The 23,813-nt window shown below is 44.8% G+C and overlaps 3 protein-coding genes across 3 annotated transcripts in view; 1 reads left to right on the top strand and 2 right to left on the bottom strand.

The window, feature by feature from the left end:
- Positions 1-23,813, top strand: part of LOC137418790 (putative serine/threonine-protein kinase MARK-C) — a 137,027-nt gene that overhangs the window by 38,001 nt on the left and 75,213 nt on the right. Inside the window, exons 5-8 of the mRNA XM_078766071.1 lie at positions 8,742-8,828; positions 9,579-9,620; positions 9,876-9,924; positions 13,224-13,298. Of these exons, the coding sequence (XP_078622197.1) occupies positions 8,742-8,828; positions 9,579-9,620; positions 9,876-9,924; positions 13,224-13,298 (253 nt within the window). The remainder of the gene's footprint in view (positions 1-8,741; positions 8,829-9,578; positions 9,621-9,875; positions 9,925-13,223; positions 13,299-23,813) is intronic.
- LOC144888366 (uncharacterized) overlaps positions 1-23,813 on the bottom strand; it is a 57,226-nt gene that overhangs the window by 2,644 nt on the left and 30,769 nt on the right. The window lies entirely within an intron of this gene.
- The window catches only part of LOC144888468 (uncharacterized), a 6,754-nt gene continuing 5,459 nt past the window's right edge, over positions 22,519-23,813 (bottom strand). The window contains exons 2-4 of the mRNA XM_078766383.1: positions 23,260-23,389; positions 22,904-23,136; positions 22,519-22,801 (exon numbers count right to left, since the gene is read on the bottom strand). Coding sequence (XP_078622509.1) covers positions 22,519-22,801; positions 22,904-23,136; positions 23,260-23,389 — 646 coding nt within the window. The remainder of the gene's footprint in view (positions 22,802-22,903; positions 23,137-23,259; positions 23,390-23,813) is intronic.

Raw genomic sequence — 23,813 nt, 5'->3', positions numbered from 1 at the left:
ACCATCCAATATAGGTACCAAATGGGTTGTGAGTCCAAGTTTATTTACTGTTACCAGTTGATTTCCACCCCAGGACACCCCAATGGTTCAGAAAAACCCAGGGTCGGAGAGTTGTGGGGGGGGGGGGGGTGCAGATGGACCATACCTGGCCCGGAGCCTATGTTTTATGTGTCGGTTTGTCTTTCTGTGTGATTAATGTTCGCTCTTTCACGAGCCTCGATCTTGTATACAAAAAAAAACCCTTCCTGGCGCTAACGTGGCGGGCGTTTTTCGTAACGAACTTTTGAAACTCGCTCCTGCTGTTTACCATGAAACTGAAAGGGAGGAAGCCCGGGTTGTGCTCCTTTACCAAGAAGCTAGCTAGCGCTTGTCAAGCCAATCGTTCCTTAACGGTTTTCGAATGGAGTTTTTGCTTGAATCACTTGGCGATCTCTCCACAAGAAACTTGGGAAATGAACGCACACCCAATGTTTTTGAGACCCGACCATAGATCGTCTGTAATCTATATACCCCAAAGAGGAATGACCCTTCCGGTTCCTGCCACTCCCATAGTGAGTGGATGTACTCGTCATTTAAACATGGCTTTATTATTACTCTTGCCAGGGTAGAGGGTATTGCATTTGAGTCCGTTTGATACTTGGCCCAAATTTTTTTTTTAACAAGTATGTTGATCACTCGTGTGTGTGTGTGTGTGTGTGTGTGTGTGTGTGTGTGTGTGTGTGTGTGTGTGTGTGTGTGTGTGTGTGTGTGCGCTCACTTATACTTGCATACAGGTCATAATTTCAAACGGATCTTCACAAAACTTCACCAAATGGTAGGGTCCGTGGTTCGACAAAATCGTAAATATTTTTGAGGTCAATAGGTCAAACGGTCAACATAGGCCAAAGGTCAACCACTTTTTTCAAATTCCTGAAATCCTCAATTTTCATTTGATTGACTTGAAATTTGAATATGATTTTCATATCAGTGAACTGAATTCAATCACCAACTATTTCTGAGATCAACATCAGCCAAAAGGTCAACATTGGCCCGAGGTCAACCACTTTGTTTCAAATTTCTAAAATCCTCAATTTTCATCCGATTCACTTGAAATTTGAATGGGATTTACATATCGGCTAACCATCAACTATTACAACTAACTAACTAACTGCATTATAACTAACTAAGCATATTCAACCATCAACTATTTTTGTGATCAACATAGGCAAAAAGGTAAGCCACTTTTTTCATATTTCTAAAATCGTAAATTTTCATCCGATTGACATGAAATTTGAATTGGATTTTCATGTCAGCAAAATGAATTCAACCACCAACTATTTTTGAGATCAGCATAGGCCAAAAGGTCAACATAGGCCAAAGGTCATAAACCATTTCAAATTGCTAAAATCCTCAATTTCCATCTGATTTACTTGAAATTTGAATATGATTTGCATATCACCTTACTGAAACCAACCACGAACTATTCTTGAGGTCAACATTGGCAAAAGGTAGGCTAAATTTAGAATTAGGCCAACATAGACATTGGCCAAATTTCTAAAATTGTCAATTTTCATCCAATTAACTTAAAATTTGAAGATGATTTGCACATCAGGTCACATAATTCAACCACCAATTATTTGTGAGGGAAAAGGATGCTCTCCTGAGTGCCATTCTACTTTGTTGTCTTTTGCGAAGTGTCGCTCTGAGTGATTTTTAATTTGTGTGTTTGTTTGTCTGTCTGTCCGCACAGAATAAATATTATTTTCTCTGCAACTGTTGGTCCGATTGACAGGAAGGTTTCACCATTGGCGCAGCTCCTCCTGTAGATTTTTTTAAAATTATAATTATGATGTCATATGTCTTGTTGTATGGGCGCCATCTTGGAAAAACCGAAAAACGCTCCATATCTCCGAAAGCGCTGCATCAAAAAATGGAGACATGGCTCATGGTAAAGAACTCTCCATGCGGAATAACATATTGTGTGTTATGTCGGTGGGGTAGGGGCATATATCGATTTAGGTAGATCTGAATAGGTATTTAGGTAGATCCATCTGAATCTGAATATTTAGGTAGATCCATCTCTGTTGCGAAGAAGAAGAACCATCTCGATGTAAATAAGTCGGTACCTGTCGAGCCGGATGTCGGATTAAGTGCATAGTTGTGGTCATACAAGGATGATCGTGTGCTAGGCAGAGTAGGGATTATGCTAATTCCCCTGTGTGTCCAACCTGTGATATGTCCTTTGTCCCTCATGGCATTACATCACGTACATTAGTTTGGCCCATTAGAGCTTACACACGACAGTCATGCGTCGCTTAACGTCCTAGATACGTTCTTGGAAACGTGACGTTAACCGACGTGGACGTTGTCCCAACATCACATTGTGAACTTTGTATTTATACTCACGTGTATGTGGAATATTGCAGTGTACTTGTGCTGTACAATATTGACTAAATTCACTTGATAAAGCACACAACTAATGAAACACAAAGGTTAAGAAGGCTAATAAAATAACATAATGTCTACATTAGCGAAAATATTTTGTAGTAAATAAATACAAGTATAATATACATCTATCTATAATTCCAGCAATCTCTGTGTGTATGTTTGTATGTTTGTATGTATGTTTGTCTGTGACCGCTGTTTCTCGACAACTACCGGTCCGATATACTTGAAACTTGCCAGGTATATTGCTGGGGACCCGAGGATGTGCCTTTTCAAGGTTTTAAATTAATCGCAGAAGTAGTTACCGAGCTATGTCCAAAAAACGATTGAACCAATCAGAGAGCAGCGAGCTATCACGTGTGCCGAACGTGGCGAACAGACTCTGCCTCGGATGGCACATTTGAGAGCGTATTCATTTATTTCCCGTCGGCAAACTATGTTGGCGCTATGTTGGCGTTAAACTATGTTTTAAAACTAATTAAAACTAATTTGCGATTCTTTCGCTTTGCGATGCGATTTGCGATTGCGTTAAACTCGCTCGGGCGTTAAACTATGTTTTAAAACTAATTAAAACTAATTTGCGATTCTTTCGCTTTCCTGCGCCTTTGTGCACGCGATGGCGATTTCTTTACCAAACTCCGCAAGCCGTTCGCTTTGGACCAAACCATTTCATGTAAATAGAGGGGGGGGATTGTCACCGCACTCGCAAGCCGTTCGCTTTGGACCAAACCATTTCATGTAAATAGAGGGGGGGGGATTGTCACCGTACTCGCAAGCCGTTCGCTTTGGACCAAACCATTTCATGTAAATAGAGGGGGGGGATATAATTTTAGATATAGATATAGTACGGGCATGCCCTAGTACAGTAAAACAGGTACAGTGCTGTATAGTAAAGTAAAATTAAACAGTACACTGTTCACTGATTGAGAGGTAGATGCAGTATCGTATCCTTAAATCTGATGGACTTTTATTATTTCTATATACGTGAAGGGCCTGGCTGAGGTTCGTCGTGGGGAGGAGTTTGTTTTTTGATGAAAATGTCGAGCGTTGTTTGTTTTGTCTGCTGTTTCTTATCCTCATAGATTTGCCGATATGCGGCAAACACTGCATGTGCATTCCTCTCTATGAGTAAGAAGCGTTCAGTGTTGGGGTCCATCTCTTCGGCACTTTTCAGCAGAGTGTTAAGGTCGGCGAATAATTTAGATAACCCGTTTTCGTTAAAATCTTCTGCACCTCCTCCATCTCCTCCTCACTTTCCTTTTCCCTTGCCACTTCTTGAGCTATCTGATGTTGCTGTAACTCTAGCAACTCTTCGTTGGTTAGTTCTTCAGGAACAACCTCTAGCAGTTCTTCTTTATCGTCGTCGTCCACGCCGATGCTCAGCTCGTTTGCCATGTTCACAAGATTGCTCGTAATTTTCTCAAGTGTTACGGATTCGTCACTTCCGTTGTTGGGGTTTTCATCCACTTGAAACATTTCTGATTCCATGTATTATTATTGTTGTCATTTAAAGGGAATAGATATTTCTATTTTAAAAAGTTAAAAGTTAAGGTTTTAAATGAAACAGGAACCAGACGGCGAGGAAGCGGAAGAGGAGAAAAAGGGGGCAGAGCGAGGGAGTCGGACAAGAAAGCTGAGACGCTCCGCGTTCTGAAGCGAACGTTGGCGAGCAAGAGTCACTGGCGAACTTTCGGTTTTCCGGGAAAGGAATTCCTGCGACAAAGTTGTCATCGCTGTGACCGATCAACCTGCGTGTCAGGTTTTTGGCGGTTGATTCCGAAGAGAATTATCGCCGGGCCGTCCCGTCTCAAGAGCGGGTCGTCGGCCATTTTGACTCGCTCAGGACTTGCTTCGCTCGCGGTTTCGTCTCTTTTCGACCATCTCCACCGCATTCAGACGTCGATCTGGGGCGTGTGTGTGACGTGGCTTTTTGAAGGTTAATTCGTCCATACCCGAGGGTATGATCTCTCAGTCGCCTGTAGGGCGCCTTTGGATTCTCCAGTCGCCTTGAGGGCGCCTTTGTACAGCTTCGGCTGTGTATCTGGGCTTGCCATCCGCACGGGATTCTGGTCTCGATTGGACCTCGTTCTGGCGATCGCCAGAGCGAATCAACTTCGTTTTAAAGCCGGGAATAAGAGACATTGGGGAATGTTCTTGTTTCACTCACTTTTGGCGCACAGTGAGTTATATATTGCAAAACTGATGGTACCATCATAGGACATAGTGATTGTACTTTGGAACACTATTTTTGTTGTACTGTTATTCTTGTGTGATCTTAATACAATATTTGTTTGTGAGTAACAATTGGGGTGGCTTCTCCATTGATCTTTGACACACAGAATAACACATTTTTCTGCCGTGACTCCTCTCGGGGCTCGGAGGTACACCGTGACCAGGGGGTCGGGGAGGAGCACGTAACAGAAATTGGGGGCCCGTCCGGGATTAAATTCCCTAATAACATTCGTCTGGGATAGAATTCCCTTACATTCCCAGAATTCCCAAATTTGGAATTTTTCTAACATTCCCAAATTTTTCAAAAAAATTGGAATTTTTTGTGTGAAGGTTAACAGGTGCTAACTAATAGTCGCCATGGTGTTTGACGCAGAAAAGTTTGTGGCGTCCACTAATGAGGCACAGTTCCTAGCGTTAAAAAGGTCGGAACTCTTGAGATTGGCCAAACATTTTAACTTGGAGGTCCGAGCTCATATGAAGAAAGCAGAGATGCAGACATTGGTGGTAGAATCTCTGGTGGGACAGGGAACATGGACAGAGGTAGCCTTGGATTGGTTACCCGAGGAAAAAGAAGATGTGGAGCTCCGGAAAATGGAGATGCAACTGCAGAGCCAGGAAAGGTTAAAAGAGTTGGAATGGAAAGCCGAGGAGAGAAGAGCAGAGGAAAGGAGAGCTGAAAGAGAACTCTTGGAAAGAAGTGTAGAACAGGAGCGAGAACCCGAGGAAAAAAGAGTAGAACAGGAACGAGAAGCCGAGGAGAGAAGAGCAGAGGAAAGGAGAACTGAAAGGGAACTCGAAGAAAGAAGAGACAAGTACAGATACATTCAAAGTACACCGCCCCCATGCCAAATAATTAAATATCCTACAGCGTGGCATTGCCGGGGCGCCTCTGGCACCCGGCAATACCGCAGTGCAGCTCATTGAGGCTGCATTGGGAGGGAGAGGTGTGCACTAATTGATTGATTAATTGTATAATTAAAATCAATAAAAGATTATCACAAAATATTTTCTTAATCAATTGGCTAATAGCATAACTAAACCACTTGTGCTTCATCCGAAGATGTATCTTTTAGAAATTTAATTAAATAAGTCATTAATAAAAAATTAAATAATTAATTGATTAATCAATAATTAATCAATTGATCAATAAATCAAAAATATCCTTGATAGTGTTACGGATTCGTAACTTCCGTTATTGTGGTTTTCACCCCCTTGCCGTAGTTCTGATATTATGTACTATTATTATCTTCTCAAGGTTTATTACTCAGGAACGGTTATCTAAAGTTAAAAAGGTTAACTTAAAATGATACAGGAAACCGAACCGGAAGAAAAAGGAGGTGAAGAGGAAGAAGCGGCGTGGCGAGGAAATTCGGACAAGACGCGTGACGTCGAGCTCTGTAACGAGCGTTGTCTAACGAATGTCGTGAAGGAATTTTGACTTCCCTGAAAGGACATCCTGCGGTAGGAGTTATCGCTGGGAGTGTGAAATCTGCGTAGTCAGGTTTTGGGCGCTGAGATTTGAGACGAATCCTCGCCTGGTCGCCTCGACTCAAGTACGAGCCGTCGGCCATTTTGAACCTCACACTTCGCTCACCGAAAAGGTTCTTGCTAAGCGTTTGCTTTTCTCTGCATCCTGTTGTATGTCGGGGATGTGTGTGCGCAAACGCTGCGTTTGAAGAGTATGCTGCGGTTCGCTGATTGAACTGTGAACGGGCACATTGAGTTTGCCTCTGGTTTCGGACCACGTGACCTGCTAGGTTTTTCCTACGTCACGCCTATGCCTCATCAGCATCCACGGAGTGCGGGTCTCGATTCGACCTCGCTCTGACACTAGCTGGAGCGAATCACCTTCGCCTTGGAAAAGGTTACAGAGACATTGAGGAGGGTCCTTTTTCCTTCACTGGGAGCAGTGAGTTACCATCATAAGCAATGAGATATATATCGAGTGCACTCGAAATTGCCTTGGCTTGCCACTAATTCCTTTGCGTGCCATTTGTTGTACCGTTATAACGGTGTGTGATTTCTTATACAATTTTGGTCATTTGTAATCATTGGTGTGGTTTCACTATTGATTTTCAACACAGGGTGACATATTTTTCTGCCGGGGTTCCTCTGGCGTTCGGAGGTTACCGAGACCAGGAGATTGTAATGGACCCCGTAACAATAGCCACATCACTTGGTCACTGTCATGTCCAAATATTAGCTTCCCAGCTCAAAAGGTGCCTGAGATATTGGCCAAATGAGAAAGAAAATAAATAAATGATTAATAATGAAAATAAATAAATAATAATCATTAAAAAATTAAATTATGAATCAATTCGGTCACAGAACACATAAACCACTACCATTTCATCAGAATCTGCAACTGAGTTTTTTTTTTCGTAATTAATCGAATAATTAAATAATTAATCGATTAATTGATTAATCAATAAATCAAAAATATCCTTAATAGCCACATCACTTGGTCACTCATGTCCAAATATTAGCTTCCGAGCTCAAAAGGTGCCTGAGATATTGGCCAAATGAGAAAGAAAATAAATAAATGATTAATAATGAAAATAAATAAATAAGAATCATTAAAAAATTAAATTATTAATCAATTCGGTCAGAGAACACATAAACCACCACCATTTCATCAGAATCTGTAACTTAAAAAAAAAAATTTTTAGTCATTAATCGAATAACTAAATAATTAATCGATTAATTGATTAATTAATTAATAAATCAAAAATAGCCTTTGCAGCCAAATCACCTGGTCATTGGCATGTCCAAATATCAGCTTCCTAACTCAAAAGGTGCCTGAGTTAATGGTCAGAAGATAAGGGAAATTTGATTAATTAAATAAGTACCTAATTAATCGCGAATAATTAAATAACTCCTCAATTATTTGATTAAACAAAAAACAAAAAATAGCGTTTTTGACAAAGGACTTGCTCACTATTGTGCCGAAATTTCAGCTTCCCAGCTCAAAGGATGGCTGAGATATCGCCCGGACAAACAAACAAACAAACAAACAAGAAAGAAAACATCCAGAGTGAAAACTGAGTACTCCCTTTCAGCGTGCGTCACTGCCGAGCCCCCTTCGGTGCCCAGCAATGACGATTTGCAATGCCTGGAGATGGCATCGGAAAGGTGCGGTGTACAAAAAGGAAAGAGCAGAGGAAAGGAGAGCCGAAAGGGAGTTAAAGGAACGTGAGATGGAGTATCAGAAGGAAATTAAACTCAAGGAGCTGGAATTAATGGGAGAACGGGGAGAAGTCGCATCCATGCCGGCTGGTTCGACAACGAGTCAGAACACCTCGGATGTTGGTAAGCATGTGAGGCTGGTTCCACCCTTCAATGAAAATGAGGTAGCCAAGTTTTTTTTACACTTAGAGAAAGTGGCTCAAATGCTAAAATGGCCTGTGGGGTCCTTATTTAGGTTCCTGTGCCTTATTAGCTCCATGAGGGCAGGCTCAGTTCGGCCGGGATCACATCGCCGGCCCTGCTTGGCTTTTGCCAGGGTTGTTGCAATTTAAGGGTTGATTTACATGGCCAGCCATGTCAGCAAAAATGTTTGGGAAAATTTACAGAGGGTGTGACGCACAGTGGAAAACTAACCTTAAACCCTAGAGATAATTAGCACGTCACCACCCCTCGTGTGATGAACATTTAAACAACCTTCAGCTACGTTTTCTCTACTTATGACATCGAAAATCTCCAGCTCGTCACATGGTCCGTGCTGCTTCCTATACAATTTTACCTCTCCTATGGTATTCTTTCACCTACCCCCCCATAAACATAACAATATGTGAATGATGATGTCATCGGTGCCTCCACGATGACGTCATAATGTGACAAGTACAAAACTTCATCCGATCAAGATGAAATTTTTTGAGCATCATCTGGGGATAAATTTGTGGAGAAAAATAAAAGATGACGCCAAAGGTCATGTGGTACGGCCGCCATATTTGTTTGAACACAATAGCCTTAAAAACCACTAAAACACGTCATGGCGAGTGTCTGCAATCTCTGATTACTCTTTCTTGTTTCGATTTCATTTCAGAAGCACTGTTGTGAAGCTTTATTTGTGCCTTTGTTTTCAGGTCGGGATGTGGAAGGTTATCTCCAAAATTGGAGAAGGAAGTTTTGGATTCGTTTACAAAGCAACGAATGTCATCTCTGCAAAAGAGGTACAAGCTTGAGATATACTTCCTGTTTCTTCATTTAACTTTCTGGGAGATGGAACAGCTCACAGGAGAGTGAGATAGAACAAAGAACTGAACACGGTGGAAAATACAGAAAGCAAGCAGTGCAGAGGGAAACAACGGAGAGACACATGGAAGAAGGATGAGAGCAAAGGGATCGGGAATTCTCCTGCATCTGAATTTATCTTTATTTCTGATTAGATGAACGATGCTTTTTATTTTGACTTGCAGGGCCCACATCACGTGTAGAAGATTACATCATATATGTGATTGCAATGAACAAATAATGTGTAATCTGTGACAGATGATGGTTGTGTGTCACAAATCTCACCAAGAATATTGTGGAAAACCCCTTGATGCAAAGTTGAGGTGGCTTCTTCATTCCTACCATTGATTTTTATTTTATTTTTTTCCCCAATTTACACTTTGATGCCCATCACTGTCCCTCACCCCCTTGTACTCCCTCATCGCTTGTACCTCAATGTTTGTCCTTCTTCCAATTATTAGCACTCGACTAGATTCACTTGTGGTGTGTTGATGTAATCGTTTACCTATTCCCCTTTTTATCGTCCATCTGTGTGAAGTTGTTTCTTTCTATAATTTATCTCCGACGTTGACTTCAGTATAAACAGATATAATAATTGTACATCACCACACACCAATATCATATATTTTACTCATTTTCCCATATTGTAACTGAGATGTTGTAATATGATCTCTTGTCACCTCTTTCAGGTTGCTTTGAAGTTGGCAAAATTTGTGGATGATGGACAAATGGTAAGTTTGTGTTTATATTGAGATAGTGGTGTTTTTAACTGTTGAATGAACACAGTTTAACTTACCTCTGAACTGTCCTGGTAGAATCTTTGTCTGTGATATATCTTTGTCTCTTGGCTCCTGAGGCCGTGCATCTCTGTGTGAGTTACAATCTTGTGGTTATTGTGATGGGGGTGACAACCTGATTCCAGATTATTGAAGGCATTTGTATAATTTTCCGTTTGTTTTCTCCTTTTTTTCTTTTTTCTTTTGCAGATGTTGCATGAAGCATACATATTAACGAAGCTTCATCACGAAAACATTGGTAAGTATGGATTTCACTCAAACTTATTGAAGTTTGATTGCAATATAATATATTTATTTAATAATAATATGAATGCTTTGAATGAAATGCACCTCTTAATATCAATTTCATTGACTTGAAGAATGAATGTGATCATGTTTATATAGCAAGCCTGTGGAAAATACTGAGATCTTATGGAATTACACAGAAGATGATCACTCTAATAAGAAAATTCTACAACCACCTTGAATACATTGTCATCCTGAGCACCTACTTATCACAGTGGTTCCCGGTAGAGTCTCTAGTTCACCAAGGTTGTATCATATCACCTATCCACTTTCTGATTACAATCGACTGGATCATGAGGAACACCACATCAGGTAGACCTGGAGGCATCCAGTGGACCCTTTCCACCCAACTTGAAGATCTGGACTTTGCTGACGATTTAGCTGTTTTGTCATCAAGGGACACGTATTTGCAAGGACAAACTGACAGGCTCGCAAGCTTTGCGAGAAGGACAGATCTTAATATCTATACCACCAAGACCAAGGTACCTCCTGCATCTATTACTGGAAAATGGGGAAGCCCGAGAGACTGTAGATGCGTTTACATACCGAGGCAGTCTAATCAGCAAAGTCAATCGAGCCAAGAAAGACATCAAGGCAAGACTCCAAAAAGCGTAATGCAATCGCTCAACTCCAATCTATCTGGAAGTCGAAGCAGTACAGCCTGAAAACAAAGATAAGCCTTTATAACAGCAATGTCAAGTCTGTTTATCTGTATAGCTCTGAATGCTAGCGGGTAATTAAGTCAGATGTGGGCATGGTGAATCTTTCCACAATGGATGCCTATCGAAAATTTGCGGCATCTTCTGGCTAAATAAGATATCCAACAAAGACTTGCATGAAAAAACTGGTTGCCACAGAATTGCCCTTGAAATTTAGTGTCGCCGCCTCCAATGGCATAGCTACATGCTTTGAATGTCCCCTGACCGAATCCCCAATGTTGCTTTCGGATGGACAGTGCCAGGAAGGAGGGAACCAGGCAGGCCAAAAACAACTTGGCGAAGGACTATGGCAACTGGTCTGGAGGAGTTGGGTCCATCATGGTGTGAGGCACAGAATGTAGCTCAGGATCGAGATAAATGACGAAAGCTTGCAGCAGTCTTATTCCATTGATGTTGAGTAATCTTCTGATGTGGACCTGCGGCCAGGGTTGTGGATCTGTCGTTTCTTTTGGAGAGGTTCTGGCTGAAAGGATCAACGCCTCAATGAAAATCGGTGCCCAGCTGATGATCCGGGCAGTTGGAAAATCAGTCAATTGCTTATAAGTTAAGGTTATAATTCCAAATAAAATTAATCGATTTTACAAGTACTTACAGTGCATTCAGAAAGTATTCAGTCTTCAGTATTCAGAAAGTATTCAGTCCGACCCCTTCACGTTTTTCACATTTTGTTATGTTGCAGCCTTATGCTGAAATCGTTTAAATTAATTTTTTCTCATCAATCTACACTCAATACCCCATAATGACAAAGAGAAAACAGGATTTTAGAAAGTTTTGCAAATTTATTAAAAAGAAAAAAACTGAAATGTCACTGACAGAAGTATTCATACCCTTTGCGATGACACTTGAAATTTCGCTCACGTGCCTCCCATTTCTCTTGATTATCTTTGAGATGTTTCTACACCTTGATTGGAGTTCACCTGTGGTAAATTCAATTGATTGGACATGATTTGGAAAGGCACACACCTGTCTATACAAGGTCTCACGGCTGACAATGCATATCAGAGCAAAAACCAAGCCATGAGGTCGAAGGAAATGCCTGCAGAGGTCAAAGACAGGATTGTGTCGAGGCACACATCTGGGGAAGCCTGCAAAACAATTGCTGCTGCATTGAAGGTTCCCAAGAGCACAGTGGCATGTGTATTTTACTGAGGAGAGGCTTCCGTCTGGCCACTCTGCCATGATGCCCAGATCGGTGGAGTGTTACAGTGATGGTTGTCCTTTTGGAAGTTTCTCCCATCTCCACACAGGATCTCTGGAGCTCAAAACAGAGTGACCATCGGGTTATTGGTCACCTCTCTTACCAAGGCCCTTCTCTCCCGACTGCTCAGTTTGGCCGGTCGGCCAGCTCTAGGAAGAGTCCTGGTTGTTCCAAACCTGTTCCATTTAATAATTATGGAGGCCACTGTTGTCCATGTTTTCAATGTCTGAAGCCAAAAATGAGTGGGTCTTCTTCTTTATCATGACATCTCTGAACAAAATTGAAAATAACTTCCAATAAAATGACCATCATCACAATTCATGTCTCAGAGACTTGAACAACTAGTTTTTGAGAACAAATATACATATTGATATTTAAATGCAGTTCTATTTCATTCAAAGACCTCTAAAATTTACCACAAATACCAAGAAACATTAATTGTCTTGGAGGTTTGACAGGATGGTGCATTGAATTAATAGGAAGCACACTTGAGTTCTTGAGTCTGGGTGCAGATCCCACTATGAGACTGGTACTTCACCGATAGCAGGGTAATGGAGGCTAGAGGATGACACTTGATGGATGATAGAGTGAGAGCTGGAAAGAGGACACAGATGCTGAACAAGCTGAAAAAGTATGGTTTTTAGCGAGGATGGGAAGAGTTGTTGTTTCGTATGCAGCATGTGGCTGCTGGTTGCATCACTTTCTAGAATTGTGGCTGTGCCGCTGATGCAGTTGCCCCTATTACCAGTAGGCCGGTTCTCATTTTGCGGCGTCTGAAGGATAACAGGCTGAGTCAACCCACTTTGTGGTATTTCAGCAGCGTAATATGGGCTCAAATTCAACGCCAGAAGATCATCAGCCAGAAACATTAACGGTGAAGCCAACACCAGGCTTCATGAAGCCAAACAAGCAAAGAGAAGATGAGAGGCTGCTGCTGGAAACCGGATCCTCTTATCAGCTCTTTGCGTTTCACTTTCATTTGCTTTTGTGTAATCAAGAATGAGATTCCAACACACTGTAAATCAAATATACTGAGCCAACCGCATCTGAGTTGTGTGTTCGCCAAATGTCGTGTTCTCGGAAGAATTCTGATCAGTTGTTTGCCTAAACTTGTCTACTCGATACGAATTGTGATTTGTACACACACTACCCAGATAAATGTTTACCTACAAGATCATGAATGGTGATGGTGAAAGGATTATGTTGAGGCTCACCTGTTGACTACTTGTCATCACAAAAAATGTGCATGTTGATCATGTTGTTAAAAGATGTTTGACTTTGGGTAAGATTCTTAAGACATATTAACTTATGCTCCACTATCTCATTTCCCTTCAGTAAAGTTGCTCGACATCCCGATAAGACTTCCAGACAGTCACCGCGTCGCCCTTGTTTTGGAGTATGTGAAAGGAGGTGAGGTTTCTGACATCATTTTGCTGAAAATCCACTGTTTGTGTCTTATTAAGTCCACTTTTACCTGAGTAGCAAAATAAGTTAGTAATTAGTAAACATGAATTTTGATGTCCTGATTGTTGGACCATCTCTTTCAGTTCTGACAAATCTCAGTTTCACTCTGTCACTCCGGCACAATTGTAAAAAAACAACCAACTGATCGTTTTTCCTGGTTAAACACAGGAAGTGGTTGGGTTTCTTGACTTTATAGGCTTCACCATCAGCCATGACGTGGATCACATATCAAAGCTGTCTTCAAAACTGAGCTGCAGATTTCATCATTCCAAATAATTCCTTAAACTCATAGTCTACAGTGTCTGTGTTGTCCAATGGAGACGTCTTGAGAGCTTCATCGTCCACAGGATCCAGGAGACCTGTTTGTGATTGGGCTACCTCTCATTCAGGTAATGAGGTGGCAGCATCACAAACTGATTTGGTTTCTGTCAAATAAGAAGCTCTCAAAATCATTATCATATCACGTGATGAGGCTCAAACACATTGCCAGTTCCTAACATGGCAGATGGGGTGGCTCATCTCATTTATGCGACCTGTCAAAAGGCAGAGTGTCTTGGAAGAGACTGATAAGTCTCCCTTTCCTTCACAACACAAGTTTTTCCAGTAATCCTCTCCTGGTTAAACTGAAAGTGCACACTTTACACACACACCTCTTTTTTTTTGTTCCTCTTTTCTCCAATTTCTGCAATTGCCCTCCGGAAACTATTCAATCACATTCTCCCCTCGAAGACTTAATACCAGTTCCCGCTTCCGGTTCCTCCGGCGAAGAAGCGTCCTTCCGAGCTCTCCACGTCATGAAAGATAAGTATTTTCGCAATCACATTTTTGTCAAATTTCTCCTGGTTATTTTACTGTGCATGTGTTCAGTGTTTTTCTCGTCAGATATGGGTTTGTATTCGTGCAAATTTGTGTTTAATTAGTCGTTTTGTTGTTCGCGCCGCGTGTGGGGACTGTCCCTCGAGGCTTCTTGTCGCGTTGTCGGTTCACCAAACCATCGTGTTGTTCACCCCCGACTTCCCCTGAACACCTTACATTTTGTTTTGTCTTAAATCTAAAAAAGAAAAAAAATGTAAATAATCATTTCCTTCTCTCCTCACGGCTCGCTCCCCCGTGCATGAGCACCCCCTTTATCTCCTTTTCCTTCTACCTCCCCAGCCGATACTCACCTTTCCAATTCTCGTTTTCACCATACTCATTCAACACTTTCTCTTCCTTTTTTTTTTCTCAGATCCACGCCCTCACTTCAGGGAATTTTCCCAGATAGTTCTCATGGTTTTGTTTAAAAATATTTGAACTTCCCCTTGCAGTCCTGTACTCAGTTGTATATTACAACACACTCTTTTTCTTCCTCTTTGAAAGGCTGTCTTCAATTTCCTCTTCAAATCATTCCATTTCAAGAAAAATTCAATCTCTTACTGTTCTTCCTTTCTACATTCTCTAAACTCACCTTCATTCCACCGCTGCTCTAACTTTTTCAAACGGATCTCAGACTTGAAAATCGCAAGAAACCCAGTTTGCAATAAATGTTCGTTTTTCATTTATCGTCCAACACTTTCGAAACTCCCCTCACCCCTCTCCTCCGAGAATCCCCCCTCACTCCTCCCATTCAAATCTCCCCCCTCACCCCTCCTCTTCAAAATGCATCTCTCACACCCCTTTCCCATCCAATCCCCCCATTCAAATCTCTCCCCACCATTTTCTCCCCTTTCACCCCTTCTCCTCAAAGCTGACTCCTCACTGCTTCCTCTTCCTTCCAACTCATACCTCCACCTCCTCAACCTTCTAATTCACTCTTCCCCCCCCCCCCCTCAAACAACACCTTCAACTTTGCTCTGCTCCTCCTCAAACAACACCTCACTGTGCCTCATCCCATCACCAACAAACCTTTTGTCCTCCTCACCCTTCCCTTTCTCTGAGCTCTTCTGCAATCTCCAAAGTAAAGTTCTCTCTCTCTCTCTCTGTTGTTAAAGTAGAGCCAGAGACCTCACAGGAAAGGAGGCTTTATTGCAATCGACCATGTGCATCTATACATAACACAAGATCATAACATTAGTCTACAATCTACATGACACAAACAAGACAACCCAATACATTTAAAATGAGGCAAACTACTAATCAGCAAATTAATAACTAATAATAATTAATAACCCAGGATCCTAGCTCTCAACCTAGCATCTCCCCTCACCTAGCATCATTACCTAGCATCCCTGGTGTTGGGCTAGTGGCTAGGGTACCGGCTAAGGATCCTAGGATCCTGGGTTCGAATCCCGGTCAATCGCTGAATTAACGCCAGGGGGGTTGACTCAGCCTGTCATCCTTCCGAGGTCGGCAAATTGAGTACCAGTTCACTGGTAATTCCCTGCTTGTCGTTAAAGGCGGCAAAAAGGGTTGGCGTCAGGAAGGGCATCCAGCCGTAAAACATTGCTTCAAAAAGGGGACCGAAAAACAACAACAACCACAGTTCCCGAAAAAGGCCAACCCCCGCTTGCGGGGAAAAATGGCCTCTAAAGGTGGTTTTTTACCTAGCTCTCAACGAGTCATAGCAGCAAATATGTCAGTCTCCCACTCTCACAGCTAGTTACATATGCAAAACCGCCCATCTCCACAGGGACCGCCCCTGCGAGACAGGTATGTGTATTATACCAGCAACTGGCTTTCCGTCGTCCAATTCTTCACATTCTCCCTCTCTTAAGAATACCGTTAATAGGAATAATCAAAACCGAAACGAGTTGGAGGTTGACATAGCCGGCTGCTGCGCGTGCGGTACACGCCGTCATCTCCATAGCCCCGGGTGCTTGGGATAGACCGCTCTCCGTCACTCGGCGATCTCCTATCAGAACCCGACAAGTCCACGGCCTGAGGCAAAGGAGACATGATTTCTTACTGCGAGGCAGCGTGTCACCCCCAGTAGCCTCGGCAGGGCTCGAGTCTTGCCGGATGGGGGTGGTCGAGTCAGCTTCTGTTTCGTCTATCTCACCACAAGGTGCTAGATGCCAAGCGATACCGTGGTTTGTTGGCCATCGGCCAATCAAACGTGCACATATTGTGGATTCGCTTCCAGTATGTCTACACGGTCAGCAAGCGGTTCATATTTGCTTTGACGGACCATGCGTTTTCGCAGTGCAGGTCTAGGCTCAGCTAGCCCCGAGGGTAAGGGATGCGCGCTAGAACCGCGACATTGGTACCGGAAGAGTCTCATGAGGAGTGGCATTAGTGGAGGTGCACAACAGGGAGCGGATCGCATGCAGTGCTTCAGGAAGCACTCGCTCCCACATGGTCGGGGCCAAGCCATTGGTACGCAAGGCCATCGTGACAGCCCTCCAGATAACACAGTTGTATCTTTCGATAGCCCGTTCCCTCGGGGGGGTTATCAGCGGTGGTATGGCTGGAGGCGTTGCCAAACTCAAGGAAAAATTGCTTCAGCTCCCGAGACATAAAAGCAGTCCCACGGTCACTGTGTATGAATGCCGGATACCCGAACATCAGTAATAGCTACCTAAAGCTCCCCTCTCACCCCTCTCACCCCTCCCCCTCAAAGCGTCCTCCCCGCTTCTTCCCCCTTCCAACTTTCACCTTCATCTCCCTCAACCTTCTGCCTCGCTCTTCCCCCTCGTCAAACAACACCGCACTGCGCCTCTCCCAATCACCATCAAACCTTTTGTCTGCCCCATTCTTCCCTTTCTCCAAGCTATTCTGTAATCTCCGACACACCTTCAACAGCTCTCCCTACCTCTTCCTCCTCTTCCACTTCTTACCCTACCGCTCCCCCCCCTGTTCTGTATCCGATGCTCCCCCTTCCTCTTCCTTAACAGTATGGACCTCAAACATCCGGGGCCTTCACTCAAACTTCTCTGATCTCTCCATACAGGTTGCTTCTGACAAACCAGACGTGATCTGCTTAACAGAAACGTTCCTCCTTCCTGATGTCTCTGATTCCTTGGTATCTCTCCCAGGTTACTCCCTCCTCCGGTATGATAGACCTGAGCCTCGTCCTGGAGGTGGGGTTGCTATCTTTATAAAAAACTCTCTTCCTCACTCGCCCTGCACTGCCCTCTCTCCACCTCACCCCCAGGAATACCTTTGGCTACGGCTTCCCCTTCGCTCCCACCTTTTGTTCATATGTGTGTTGTACCGTCCACCAAACAGTGATGACTCCATCTACATCTCGCTGTCTGAGAATATGGACCAACTTCTATCTACCCATCCCAACTCTCTCTTCCTCATATGTGGTGATTTCAACTGTCACCACGCCAGTTGGCTGGGTGTGGGTACCTCTCTCACCAGCCATGGCTCTTCAGCAAAGGACTTCTGTGACTCACTGGGACTGACACAATCTGTCAATTTCCCGACCCGGATATCAGTCAACGGAGCATCTTCTCTTCTGGACTTGGTTATGACTAACTTCCCTGAAAATGTCTGCTGCTCTTCTTCTGCTCCAATCGGCTCTTCTGATCATGTGCTTGTTAAAGTGGAAATCTCTCTGACCATTCTCAGAGAGCCTCCTCAGTGTCGACGAGTCTGGCATTTCACTCAGTCCAACTGGCACGGTCTTCAAGCAGCCATCAATCATCTGGACTGGTCTCCCATCTCTACTGCCTCTGACATAAATTCTTCCTGGGAATTCTTCCAAAGCAAACTGCTCTCTCTCATGCACAGTTTTATCCCATCTCGTCTTCTGTTGTCATACCCTTCCTCCCGTCCATGGTACACGGAATCTTGTGGTGAGGCTATTGCCCAGAAACAACTTGCTTTCGTCTCCTGGAAAGCAAATCCAACGGAAGGAAATCTCATTTCCTTTCACAAAGCCCGAAACAAGTGTGTGTCCACCCTCAGGAGAGCCAGGAAACAATATCTCTCCGTTCTCAGGACCGAACTCTCTTATCTGTCTCCCTCTTCCAAATCCTGGTGGCGTCTGGTCAAATCTGTTTCTGGTGTTTGTTCCCCCTCCATCCCCTCCCTCACCTCAAATGGCCACACGGCTGACTCCGCACATGAAAAAGCTGAATGCCTCAACTCTGTGTTTGCCTCTAAATCTTGTGTCCCAAACCCATCCCTCTCTGTACCCACCATACCCAGTCGTACCCAGCTGCTCCTGGACTCTGTGTCCTTTCCTCCTGACAAGGTGGAAAAGTTTCTGTCAACCCTCGACTCGGATTCTGCAACTGGACCTGACAGCATCAGCCCACGGGTCCTAAAATCCTGTTCTTCCGCTCTTTCACTCCCTCTCTCTGTTCTCTTCACCCTCTCTTTTGCTCAAGGTCATATGCCATCTGCTTGGAAATCAGCCAACATCACGGCTTTGCACAAAAAGGTGCAAAAACAGATCCCAGTAACTACAGACCAATCAGCCTTCTCCCAATTATCAGCAAAGTCATGGAATCCATCATTGCTTCAGATATGAAATCTTTCCTCTTCTCCAATGGCTTGATCTCTGATCATCAATTTGGTTTCAGACCTGGACACTCTACTCTGGACATGCTGCTTCTGCTTTCTCAACAATGGATGGAGGTCCTCAATGCCAAACAGGAAATTAGAGCAGTCTCCCTTGACATATCACGTGCCTTCGACACGGTCTGGCACCCCGCTCTGCTCACCAAACTGTCCTCTTTTGGTATCCATGGAAATCTCCACGCATGACTGGCGGACTTCCTCTCTAGTCGTAGTCAACGTGTGGCCCTGAATGGGTTTCTCTCATCTCCTCTTCCTGTTCAGGCTGGAGTTCCACAAGGCAGTGTTCTGGGCCCTGTGCTTTTTCTGGTCTTCATCAATGATCTCTCTGACTCTCTTGAAAATCCTCTGTATCTCTTTGCTGATGACTCTACTCTCTGTCACTCCATTCTTCATCCCTCAGATCGGCAGTCTGCTGCCTCCTCACTCTCTGCAGACCTAGACAAAATCACAGACTGGGCAAACAAGTGGAACATGTCTTTCAATCCTGACAAATCTCACACTCTTACGATGTCTCTCCGAAAAGACCGACTGGACAACCCTCCCATCCACTTTCTGAATAATCCTCTCCAAGAAGTTCTGTCACTCAAGCTTTTGGGTCTCCCTATCTGCCATGATCTTTCCTGGGAAAACCACATTTCAAATCTGGCCTTCAAAGCCAGTCGCCGACTGGGCATCCTCCGTCGTGCGAAGTCCTTCCTTGGCACACCTGAGCTCCTCACCACATACAAGGCTTTCATCCGCAGCTCAATGGAATACTGCTCTCCCCTCTGGGCTGGTGCTCCTGCCTCACACCTAGCTCGTCTTCACGCTGTTGAAACCAAAGCATTCAGAATCATTGGAATCTCCCGCGATGAAGCTAACTTCAAGGGCCTCTCACTCACTCACTGCAGGCAGGTTGGTGGTCTTTCCATCTTCTACCGACTCCTCTCTGGCCTTGCCCCCCCAGCTCTCTCTGGGCTCTGTCCCGCAAATATTCTTACAGGTCGCACAAGATCTGCCTGCAACCCTCTTATGGTCAAACTGCCAAAATCAAGACTCTCTGCTCACCTTCACTCCTTCAATCCTCTTTTCTCCCGCCTCTGGAACAAACTCCCTCATTCTCTTCAATCCCACTCCACCCTCCAGGTCTTTAAAACAGCTGTTCACCACCATCTCTTATCTTCCCCCATCCAAAACCTTGATCTTTTCTACCCCCGCTAATTTCACCCCAATTCCACTTTTTTGAAATACCAACTTCTGTCCTGGAAGTCCTTGGTGTCCTTGTGTTTTATACTTCTCCCTCCACCCCCCCCCCCCCCCCTTCCCACGCCTTCTCCCCCCAAGCCCTCTCCCTTCCACACATCTCCCTGCTCTCAAATGTTGTGTTTGTGTGCTTCCCCTTCTCTCCCCATCTTGTTTTCCGCTCCCTCTTTTTATATATTTTGTTTGTCTGGTTGATTTGTTTGTGAAGTAAATGTTAGCTCTTTCACGAGCCTCGATTCAGTATACAAAAAAAAAAATCCAAAACCTTGATCTTTTCTACCCCGGCTATTTCACCCCAGATCCACCTTGTTTGAAATTCCAACTTCTTTCCTGGAAGTCCTGGCAGTGTCCATGTGTTTTATACCTCTCCCACCCCCCCCCCCCCCTTTCCATGCCCCACCCAAAGCCCTCGCCCTCTCTCAGATCTCTCCATGTCTCTCGGTCCCTGCTCTCAAGTGTTGTGTTTGTGTCCTTCCCCCTCTCTCCCCATCTTGTCTACCGCTCCCGATGTTATATGTTTTATGTGTCGGTTTGTCTTTCTGTGTGATTAATGTTTGCTCTTTCACGAGCCTCGATCTTGTATACAACAAAAAAAAAAAAAAAAAAAAAGAAGCAGCGGATCACTGACAGGGAAGACGTGTCAGCGCATGGAAATGCGAACGGGAATCTCGAGTTCTCGTCCACTATCGTCAGCATGTACCGATTACCGGGCAGAGGCCCCTTGAAGTCAACATTCAGGCGCTCCCATGGTCTACCCGCGTGTATGAGGGTACCCACCGCCGGCTGGTAGAAACTTGGTTTAAGTTCTGCGCAAACCCTGCAGGTCTTGTATAACTGATGTATCTCATCCACGGAGAAGGATAGGTTATTACTCCGAACAAAGTGGACCATGCGCGTCGTGCCTGGGTGACAGAGCGCCGCGTGGATATTCTGCAGGTCGCCAACGGTCATCCCTGCGCAGACGGGCCTAGACAGTGCATCAGCCGCATGGTTGTGCAGGCCCGGCCTGTACTTAATTTCAAAGCAATCGTCAGCCAGTTCTATGCGCCACCGAGCAATCTTCTCATTCTTTATCTTTTGAGAATGCTTCCCATCATACATGAATGAGACGGACTGTTGACCAGTTATGACTGTGAAGCACTGTCCTGGAAGGAGGTGTCTCCACCTGCGGATTGATTCAACCATGGAGTACGCCTCTTTTTCTATGGAGGAGTCGCGTCGCTCGCTATCAGTCAGTGTTCTTGAGAAGAATGCCACTGGTCGGCCACCCTGACTCAATGTCACTGCGACTGCGCAATCGGACGCATCTGTTTCTACCACAAAAGGGATTGTCTCGTCGATTGAAGTTATGACCGAGCTGGCGACGTCCCTCTTTTAGTTGTTGAAACGCTGTCAGTATGGGCAAGGGCAGCGGGAATGTTTTGTATCCCACAAGGGGTCTTATCTTCTCTGAGAACTGTGGGACCCACATGCTGTCATGGGCAAATAGTCCCATTGTGCGTCTTAAAGTTGCACGGTCAACGGGAGGGGCAAGGTTGAGTCGGGCCTGGATGCGTGCCGGATTGGGCCTTATCTCCCCTCCAGACCCCGTGTACCCCATCAGATTTATGATGGTTCCCACAGAATAGCTACGTTTCGATTCATTGAAGGTCAGTCAGTATTTACGAGCCACTTCCAAAAAACCAACGCAAGTTCAAGTCGTAGTCCTTTTGATTCAAACCGCAAATGGTCACCTTATCAACATACACGAATACGTCTTTCACTTGTTCCTTTGCCAAAATCTCGGCTATAGCTCTCTGGAAGCACGCCACTCCGTTTGTACTCCGAACAGAATTCTACGGAATTGATACAACTGCTGGCCGGACTTGAAGGCCTTAAAGGGCCGGTCGGCAGTGCGTATCGGAATCTGATGATTCTCACTTCTTAAGTCGAGCGTACTGAATACTCTATACTTATATACCGCCCAAACCATATCCTCCATTTTGGGTAAAGGGGATGCATCATGTTGAGTGAATCGGTTAATAGTTTGGGAGTTGTCTACGACAATGCGTTTACGATGGTTCGGGCTGTCGATGACCAGCACTTGTGCGTGCCAAGGTGAACGGCTGGGTTTGATAATGCCTCCGTGCAAAAAGCGTTTAGTTTCAGCGGCTATAATGATAGCATCCAGCTGGGAATACCTTCTAGATTTCACGGCGACCAGATGGCAATTAGCAGTGAAGCTCGGGAATAGTCGAGGCAGATCGACAGCTGTCTCGGCAAGGGCGCAAACCGGGCCCAGCTCGGTACCCATGGACAGAGTGTGGGTGCCGCCAAACTGCATCTCTAAGCGTTTGTGCCGATTCAAAGAATTGTGACCCAGGAGGATGTCGGAGCAGATGTTATGGAGGATGAGCAACTTAACATTACCACAAGTAACATCGTTAGCAACTAGCTCAACCACACACACTCCGCGCGCTTGCTGCCATAGGGCTCACGACGCCATGTACACGTGCTGAGTCGAGGCAGCTGGAGTCGACCCGAATCGCTCCACGAGACAAGGGCTGATGTAGCTGCGATCGCTCCCAGTGTTGACCAATGCCTCCACCGATTGGCCGTTGATTTCGACCGGCACCAAGGCACGAGCGAGGCCGCTCGGAGCTCTGCGGGTTCCTGTCGACAAGCACGCGCCCGCGAGCGTTGCACGCTTGGTCTTCGGCACGGGACAGACTTTGGCAAAATGGCCTCGCTTTCCGCAATTATGGCACACCGACTCCCTAGCAGGGCAAACAGAGAGGGTGACTGTGATTGCCGCAAAAAAAGCATTTGACGGTCTGACCAGCGGGCGAGGTCACAGCAACCGTGCTGGGCTCGTTCACCTCATCGGAGCTTTCCACTCGTAATGCCCGATGAGTGGCAGATCGAGCAGGTGCTCTCCCGTCGTCAGCTTCCGGGTCACAGTGTTCGTGTGTACCTGTCGTGTCGTGAGCAGTAGCACTCGCAGCTGTAAAGGGCCGACCATAAGAGTCGGATATGGCCTGAGCCGACTGTAACACTTGGGCTTGGTCGAACGCCATTTGGAAATCCAGCGTCTTTCTCGAGCAGCCGTTATCTGATGACAGAAGATTGCAGACCCGTAATAAACGCGTTATGGATCAGATCATCGGTGTACTGCAGAGCCATACAGTCCTGAATTGTGCAATCCTGAGCCAGCTGTCGTAAAGCCTGGCCATACTGATGCATGGACTCTGTCCTGCCAGCACGTTGCCAATAAGTGGCGAGCATACACTGTGCTGCGCGGTTTGATGTAGAGGGCTTTCAAGGTAGCCACAGCTTCGTCGTACGTCATGCATCGAGCGATGTATCTATAGATGACACGAGAGATATTGCTGGATAATACATCGAGTTTCTGTGCCGCTGTAATGTCCGGGACCAGTTCCGTAAAAAGTCATAGAGAATTGAGCCATTGATTCAACTGATCAGTGGAGTCCGGGCGTTCAGATCTCCGGAGAAGCCTCCAAGCGAATCAGCTTCTCCATCCTTCGGAGGTTGTCTCAAGGAAGATTGCAATAAATTGTTGTGAAAGTAGAGCCAGAGACCTCGCAGGAAAGGAGGCTTTATTGCAATCGACCAGGTGCATCTATACATAACACAAGATTATAACATTAGTCCACAATCTACATGATACAAACAAGGCAACCCAATACATTTAAAATGAGGCAAACTACTCAGCAGCAAATTAATAACTGTTACCTCACTTTCAAGGAGTCATAGCAGCAAATATGGCTG

This window comes from Myxine glutinosa, chromosome 12 (assembly GCF_964187855.1).
Source record: "Myxine glutinosa chromosome 12, kmMyxGlut1.1, whole genome shotgun sequence".
In the NCBI taxonomy this organism is placed as follows: domain Eukaryota; kingdom Metazoa; phylum Chordata; class Myxini; order Myxiniformes; family Myxinidae; genus Myxine; species Myxine glutinosa.
Note: the sequence above shows the minus strand (reverse complement) of the source record. Positions and strands in the feature narration are given on the sequence as shown.